Below are 8,384 nucleotides of genomic sequence, written 5' to 3' on the forward strand. Positions count from 1 at the left end.
TTTTTGGTATCGTATGTTGTGGGCAACCCTATAAAACTACCAACCTGAGTTCCAGACTCCTGGGGTATAAGCTCATTCTTCCATCAGTTTGGTGACTTGAATGTTTACAGTTGTCTTTTAAATACAAAAAGTATTCCTGTCTTTGGTTTCCAAGTGTTAATATACTTTGGCTCTGTACGAAAGATGTCTCTCCCCTCACTCCCCCCCCCCGCCCCCCCCCCATCTCTTAGCCAGTATGATGGCATGCCAGGACAGCAACTCTTCAGTGGTTGCCAATCTTCACCAGACTTTTTCTAAGTTAATATCGCTTTTTCAATGAGGCATCCTTATGATGTTTTTTTTTGATGTGCTTCTTTTAAAGATTACAGAACTGCTTAATGATGTGGAGCGGTTAAAACAAGCTCTTAATGGCTTGTCTCAGCTTACGTACACCAGTGGGATTCCTTCCAAGAGGCAGAACCAGCAGGTTGAAATGCTTCAGAACCAAGTAAAAACACTGCAACAACAGCTAGCTGTAAGTAATTCTGCAAGGTGTTGTCCGACACACAATTACGCTGCTTACAGTAATTCTTTGGTAGTATGTGGTCAGTAGAGCACAGTGTGCTTAGGCTATGCGGAACAGTAGAATATTCATAAATGTGCTTTTGTTTTTTTCTCTGACCGTTTCTGTCTGTAAATCTGTTTGCTTCTTTCTGCATGCTTGAGTTGCAACGTTTAGGAACTCTTCCAGATGAAATGGGCACAGAGAACGTGTGCTTAGGAGATATGGAAAGATGCTGCTATAGTTCATGCCAGGACCATTTCTGTATGCTAGTTCCATGTTAATATTTCTTACAAAAAAAAAAAAAGACCAACCGTGTATTTTCTCTCTCTGAAAGAAAGTAAGGTGGTCCTTTTTTAATGGATTTGGTTATTTTCTGTTCTCTTGTCTGCAAATGTTGTGAAGTGTATTACTTACCATTAAGCACTAACAATGGAGGGAAACACTTTGTGGTAAGTGCTGTGGTTTTGTGCACAAATGCATGCATTTTTGGCTCCTGTGACTTCAGTAAAGCTCTTAATTAAAGCTAAGTGTGTGAGCAAAGTCAGGTATTAGTATATCTGATCAGAAATAGGATGCATCTTCAATAGTATTTGCAAGGTTCGCCCTTGTAAGGTAAGCCAAAGCATGCTTGAATTGTTTTTTTTAAACAGATGGCTAATGCTGTTGGTGAACAGCTTTTCTGTTTTAGCACCTGGGCTGATACACTAGGTCAGCCTGTCTCTGACAGCCTTTCAGCAAAATTACTGCACTGCAAATAACCAATAAAAAAGGTGAAAAAGCGGCTTTCCCTGATTAGTGGAGGGGATATAGCTAACTTTAACCTTGAAATTCTTCTTTGGCTAGTATACAAGTGTGCAGAACCAAGGCAACAAAGCTGGAAATGGGAAGAATAGGTATTGATTTAATGACTTCATTTCTTTTTCTTGTCTTCCTTTTATAGGATGCTAAAAGGCAGCATCAAGAGGTAGTTTCAGTTTATCGGACACATCTTCTTAGTGCTGTACAGGTATGATAGTCCCAAGTTCAGATTGTTTTACTGTGTCATCTGGATGTAGAGATTCTTAAAACATTTCCACCTGTCATGCTAGAAGACGTCAAATAAACTTGAAATTAGCATCTGTTAATTAGGTCTTAAAACTAGCAACCTGTTTTGAAGCTGAGAGTTTTAATTGTGAAGTTGAGAGAATGGACTGATCCCACAAAAAAGCACAATACAACTGTAGTCTTGCCATGCTGCGTTCTCATGGCCATTTGTCTACGGTGTGATTATATATAGCAGGAACCTGCTTTGAGGATGATGATGTCTGGTGATGTGAGCATATTAATTCTGCATTATCCCAGGTAATGCGGGAGAGAAGTCAAGTAGAAGCTGGAAATTTTAATGCAGGCGTGTTGAGTGGCTCTCACTGAGTGAAGAGCTGAGCAACTAACTTGTGTTGTGGCTTCAGACACTTAAGTGTACAAAAGAAGGACCACTGCTACAGCAGCAGGCTGTTGCTTCCAGAGAACAGGAACAGTCTTATATTTTTCCCCCAACTCATGTTTTCGTACAAGACTCTACTGGGTCGGAAAGGCAGACCATTCTTTCTCACATGGGAAAACTGTAACAGAGTTCCTAAAGCATTTCAGATTTATCTAGAGAATGATAAAAATACAGCAATGAGTTAAGACTTCTGAGCAATTTTGAAGAATCTCCTAATATGAGCTTATGAAGGGCTGACATTTTATGGGACTCTTTTCTATTTTACTTTTTAACTAAGTGTTTGCTTGCTCTAGGGTCACATGGATGAAGATGTGCAAGCTGCTTTACTACAGATCATTCGAATGAGACAGGGACTTGTTTGCTGACGTGCTTAGTGCCATTGTTCTTGAAGGCTGCTGCAGCTTGTAGGAATGCTGTGATTATGGTAGTGATAACCTTCATGAGATTTATGTAATTGTGATAACACAGCTACAATTAGAACCCCAGAAAGTTACTTCATATAAGAAACAACTTAAAAAACTGAAATATTTTCTTCCAAAACAGTAAAATAGAGCTAAGTTTCAGAGCTGACACTTCTTTCAAGAGATTAATAAAAGATGTAGAACATATTTTAAAATTGGTATGCGAATTGACTGTCAAAATGATGACGTAGTAGTTAAATTATTTCAATGTCTGATTGACCACTTCTTAAAACAAGGCCTATACCTAGGAATTCCAGTTTGTCCTATAACTTGAACTCTCATGGTGTGGTTGAAAATAAATTATGTTCAAATGAGCTTGGCTAAGTATTGTAGCTGTATAACTCCTTCAATTAAAAAAGCGGCTATTTTATTTGTAACTTAAGCTGATCGACACTTATTACAATGTGTTTAGAAAGTCAGCTGCAAAGCTAGATGGAGGGTATTTAGGTATACGCTGTAACTTGGCTGGCCAAGTTACAGACTTTATTTAAATAAACTTTAAGATGTAGTGCCTTTGCTTTTTACAAGACACAAAAATCAAATTTTCCATCAAAACACTAACTTTGTTTATCCCCCGACCCAAGAGATTTTTCATGAATGCTTTGTAATATTGATTACTGTAGGCTAAAGTAGTAGGACTGGAGTGTCATAGTTGGTAGAGCAGCATTTTGAAATAAATGCAATAGTTCTACTTGTGTATAATTTCATTCTTCATTAGGCATAATAGGGGTGTAGACTGAGCAGCTCATTTAGCTGTACACTAGATAATTTAGTTACTGGATTTTCAAACACTATTTCATGGAATTTTAAGGTATTTTCCTCTTAACTGTAAAATATGTACTATAATCTGATTATTTATGGGGAAAGATGCAAATAGTAAGATTAATGAAATGAGAATTTATGTGCTTGGAATCTACCTATTAAAGCAGGGCTTCATTTTTAACTGAAGGATGATATTCCCATAAGTAAGTTTTATGACAGAAAATAATTTGGAACTATTCGAAGACAGTAATTCAAAAGTGAGCCTAATAACATATGTTGGTGTTTTAATAGTGCAAGCAGCGTGAATGCTATTGGTAGCCCTGTTAACTTCAAGCTACTTGGCTGAAAGCATTTGCTTACAACTAGCAAGTAGGAACCTGGCATCCTGATGCAGAGAAGATAAGCTGCCTTTTCCATGTTCCAGAAAAATAAAGACTTAAGAAAGAGTGCTGAATTCTTTGCTTCACGTTAATTGGGCTTCCCAACAAGCTGTCTCTTGCAGGCTTAGGTCTCTTTCTTTTCTTCAGTGATGTTATATTTGTTTCCTTTTGTGTCCCTTTTTGGGCAGAGTCATGTCATAGAATTGAAGAGATGACTGGCACATAGAGGGGGATACAGAAAGTGATAAATGTGCAGGACAGTTTTTATTATATAAATACATTTAATATATTTACTAAGTATGTCTGTAGTACAACAGATCTAGTGCTGCTTTCCTTTAATTTCTTAGAGGACTATTACAGAAAGCATCTCAGTATATTTACATTACTTTTAGCCAAATTCTTTTATGGTTGCATTACTTAAAACTCTTATTAGAGAGAAATTGTTTTAATATACTAACTCTGGCATATTTTGATATTGTATGTTTCTTTATTGAGGGAGTTCTATGTATGTTTTTCTAATTTTTTCCCATATTACATTATTAATAAAATATTTTCTTCTTTTTTTTATTGTAGTGGTCAATTCTGTAAAAGGTAAAGCAATGTAAATAGTTTTGGCAAAGTAATGGGTCGTGAAGGATATTGAACTCATTTGAATAATCTCAAATACCAGGTAACACATTTATTTTTAGATGTCTGCTGGGATTGGTGTTTTTTGGGATTGTTTTTTTTTCATCTATTTTCAGAATTTGTGGTTGGTAAAATTCTGGTGATATTAATGAAGAATCAAAGATGAAGCTTCACCAGTTAGCTCTTCAGAGTAAATCTGCCCTGGCCACCTCTACATCAAACAGGGCATGCTGTCTCTTGTACCTGTCCCTATGTTTTAGGGGTGAGGCAGTGAAGTTTTACTACTGCTTTTAATGAAAGCATGTTCACGTAACGTTAAGTTGCTGCCTGACTTCATGACTTGCTAAGCAGTCTTTGCAGGGTAATTCCTTGCCACACTATTCGAGTTGGCTCATTTGGTATGAAAGGAAAGTGAGGGGCTCCCTAATTTTACAGTTAACTTGATTTTTAGTTATTTGGTGCATCCTCGCACGTGGGACTTGAAAATGAGTAAGGTGGTCAGTTGTTAGGGTATGAACAGTGTAAGTGAAACTTTACTGTACTTAAACAGTGACTGGAACAATGATTTCTTCATTGGACCTTTGAAGGCTTTACAGGAGTTGCTTGTTTTCTGAGTCAGTAAGCAGAGCCTTTCTTCAGGGTTCTTGTAAGTCTCTTCTTTGACCTTTAAGTGTGTGTGTGCTTCTGTGTATAAAAGAATAAATGTTTGAGGGCTTCTAAACAGGAAATGACACTGAAGTAGAACTGTTTTTTGATGTGTCTGTGATTTGATGTGTCTAAATATTCCCTTAGCCAGTAGATGTATTCTGTCAACTTCACTGAGTCAGTTAACGTACAGGGTACCATTGAAGTGATTTGCACTGATAATATTCTCATAACTTTATATACTCTCAGATGTACTATATGGGTCTTGTAATCTCCAACCATTTATTTTTTTTTTACTGCAGAATAAGGCTAACTATTTAAAAGCTTTTTGAATGGTATTCATATCTTCTTTTATTTTTTTAGTAAGCAGAGTAATTTCCTTCTGCTGAAATAATTTACTTTTGTCATCTCTCTTTAAACGATCAACATGCCTCTTAAACACCAGCTCAAAACATCGTCGAGTGTAAGCTGCTAGCTGAAAATACTTACTGTTCTTCCACAACTTGACCTGTGCCAGAACAGATGCTGAAAATGTACAACCTCAGTGTTTCCAGGTTTCTTCTTGAGTGAAGGCTCGATTGTTGTAACTGCTGCTCCGGCAGTGACACAAATAAGTTTCTGACTGTTAGGTGACTTCAAGATCATTTAGCAACTTTAACCCCGTCACGTTAGTAGAAGCCTGAATGTGACTGCTGGCTTAATTCACTGTTGTACATATAGGAACTCTATACATAAAGTATGTGAGAGAATAAATAAGTTTTGTATTTATATGAAATGTGAATTGGTACCTGGGAATAGAGAACCTACTTTCTTGGTCTGTTTAAAAATGTTTCTTTAGCTGGAGATAGAGGAATACTACTATGAGAGGGGAAAAATAAAGGTGAGAAGTTGGTGCTTGTCTGGAAACAAACAAAATCAAACGCAACAAAAATTGCCAGGCCTGAATATCTTGATCTCAATAGTTGCAATAGCGCTCCTACAGATATACTTTGGCTTGGTGCAGGTTATTAGTAGTTTCTTGTCACTGTAATCACTTGAATATAGGATCTAAGAAATCTGGGTGCTTGTCTGACACTAGCTGTTGTGTGTGCCGAGAGTTTCAGAGCACTCTGTTCCTTCTCCTCCTCAAAACCATCTTGCTAAGCCCATTTGATCTGCTGGAGTTCAACATTTATTTTTTGAACAGTGCTTTCATGCGTTGAACTGTGCCTTGTTTGCTCTAGTAGCATTTCTGTCTTGGCATGGATTATTTTTTCTTTCTCGGTTCATTATCGAAAGAGTTAGTGGAGCTGAAATTAAAATGATGTAGTAACAGCTCAGTTGCACATCAGAAAGTTGCTTTCTTCTGGAGGAGTGGTACCCAGAGCTTCCGCCAGCGTGGCGTCAGTAGGCAGCTGTGGAGCTCTTAGCTGTGGTTGCATTACCCTGGGCATGAAGCTGTTCTTAACAGCAGGTTTGTGTTTGGATGCAGTGGTTAACTGTGAAAAATTCTTACTTCGGGGTGGGGGAAATGCAAGACAAAGAGTGCCCTAGAAGTGAGAAACTAAATCTCAATTTCCTTGGGAACACTGCAACTCAACATAGCATGTAATTCCTGCTAGCTGAGACTTTTTGTTGCCTGCTCGCTAAGTCTGCCAGCTCACCCTCTTGTTACCTTGGTGTTGATGATGCTGTAAAGTCATAGCACGTAAGAAACTAAGCTAAACGTTTTGGGGTTTACTAGGCGTGGATTGTTTAAATACTTTACAAACAGGGAGATTTCTGGGCTCAAACCAAACGAACAACTCTCTTGGCAGTGCTGTGTATGAGGTTTTTGGCTCAATTGAATCATGAAGGTGAAGGTAAAATCTGGGCTGTGTTTGCTCATCAGCAAAATTCCCATGGCAGTGATAATCCATGTGTTTGGTATAATCAAGCATGAGGAATCACCTGTGTAGTAAAGGAAGCTTTCAATTTTTATGCTTTCATGGACAAACATTGCTGATAAATGAAGGGGGGAAAATGGGAGGTCACAAAAATGTCAGATGTAAATGAAATGCATTGAAGAGGTTTCAGGGGTGCTTCACAAGAGATGTATGGTGATCTGTTACATGAAACAGGAAAGCAATATTATAAGGTAATGCTGCTTATAATTGATTGTTGGCACAATGTTGCTATTATTCGGCAGCCCTATTTTAAGTGGGTATATGACTTTTAAGTAGCTGACTTGGAAATATGTCTGAGTCCTGGAAAGTTTGTAGAGATTACTGCTTTCTTAATCTAATGCGTGTATTGCTCTGCCAACTCAGAAAATTAACTTTTAATAGAAAAAACATACATATAACTCAATCGCAGCTATTAGATCAGATGGATTTTACATTAAGTGAAAAAGATGCTGAGCATTAAGGGATATTAAATTGTGAAGCTTTTTACTGTTGGACTCAGCTTTCAAGCCAGCACTCTACTGTGAAGAATATTTATTTTTACATTTACCAAATATCTTAGATGACAGGAAAGGAATGCATTTGAAAGGAAAATAGAACATGAAAATATGACTTCTTTTCAGTGTGAACAGCTAGTTTTATTTCATAATAATTAGTTTTACACTTCATTAAATGCTGTTTTTTTCTTTTTTTTTTTCCCCCGCTTATGTGCTCTTAGGATACAACAGAGATGACTTCAAAAATTCTCTGCAGGGCATCAAGCCAGAGTTTTGTAATCTGGTGGGAGTATTCCAAAGTAAGAGAGGACCTCTTGAAGTTTCCTCGTGTTGAGAGTCAAGTGTGGTATAAGAGTTATTTGGGGTGCAAGGACACTTCAGCTGGTGTCTTGTCTTGCCGTACTACTTGCTGCAGTTTAGGAATTGGAAGGCATTGCCCTAACTACCAGTGGACCAACTTAAAAACAATTAGTGTAGATCAAGTAAATCTATAATGTGATCTGGTCATGAGGGACTTTGACACAAAACTCTTAGTTTTCAAGAAATTCTAGCACTTGATGATAGGAATACTTATGCTGTTGAGTTCAAAAAAAAAAGTCTAAAAATCACTGGTGAAAAATGGTGATCTTCTGACCATGCAGACATATTTCAGCTTGAAAGCTCCTCTGAAAGAAGTGATAAAGGATTGTTTTGAGAGAAGGGAGAAGTAAAATAGATCTTTTTTGTCAATGGTAAGGAATTCCCTAGGAAAAAAGTAGGAAGAGGAAAGTTAAGAAAAATATGCCAGTTGTGGGATAGCAGAATGAAAACCCTTTCAAATATGAAAATGGCTAGAGCTTCAGGAAAAGCTGCTGTGCCTGTATAGGAAGCCAAGGAATTAGAAGTATGGTAGGTGCTACAAGTGGGAACAACAGACAGGTTTTTAAAAGAAATGTGTTGAGAAATACCCAGTAAGTGCTATGGGCCTGACTTAAAATTGTGAAACTGGAGAATGTTCTAGCAGGGGAGCTGTTACAGGAATGTACAAGAAATGGCAGAATAGGTGGCGAGGTGTGATACTAAA

At 37.5% G+C, this 8,384-nt stretch overlaps 1 protein-coding gene across 1 annotated transcript in view; it reads left to right on the plus strand.

Annotated features, from left to right (window-relative positions):
- The window catches only part of UACA (uveal autoantigen with coiled-coil domains and ankyrin repeats), a 30,434-nt gene extending 26,242 nt beyond the window's left edge, over positions 1-4,192 (plus strand). The window contains exons 17-19 of the mRNA XM_048046252.2: positions 362-514; positions 1,485-1,550; positions 2,321-4,192. Coding sequence (XP_047902209.2) covers positions 362-514; positions 1,485-1,550; positions 2,321-2,392 — 291 coding nt within the window. The 3' untranslated portion in view covers positions 2,393-4,192. The remainder of the gene's footprint in view (positions 1-361; positions 515-1,484; positions 1,551-2,320) is intronic.
- Positions 4,193-8,384: the final 4,192 nt, after the last annotated feature.

Source organism: Anser cygnoides, chromosome 11, assembly GCF_040182565.1.
Source record: "Anser cygnoides isolate HZ-2024a breed goose chromosome 11, Taihu_goose_T2T_genome, whole genome shotgun sequence".
Classification (NCBI taxonomy): Eukaryota; Metazoa; Chordata; class Aves; order Anseriformes; family Anatidae; genus Anser; species Anser cygnoides.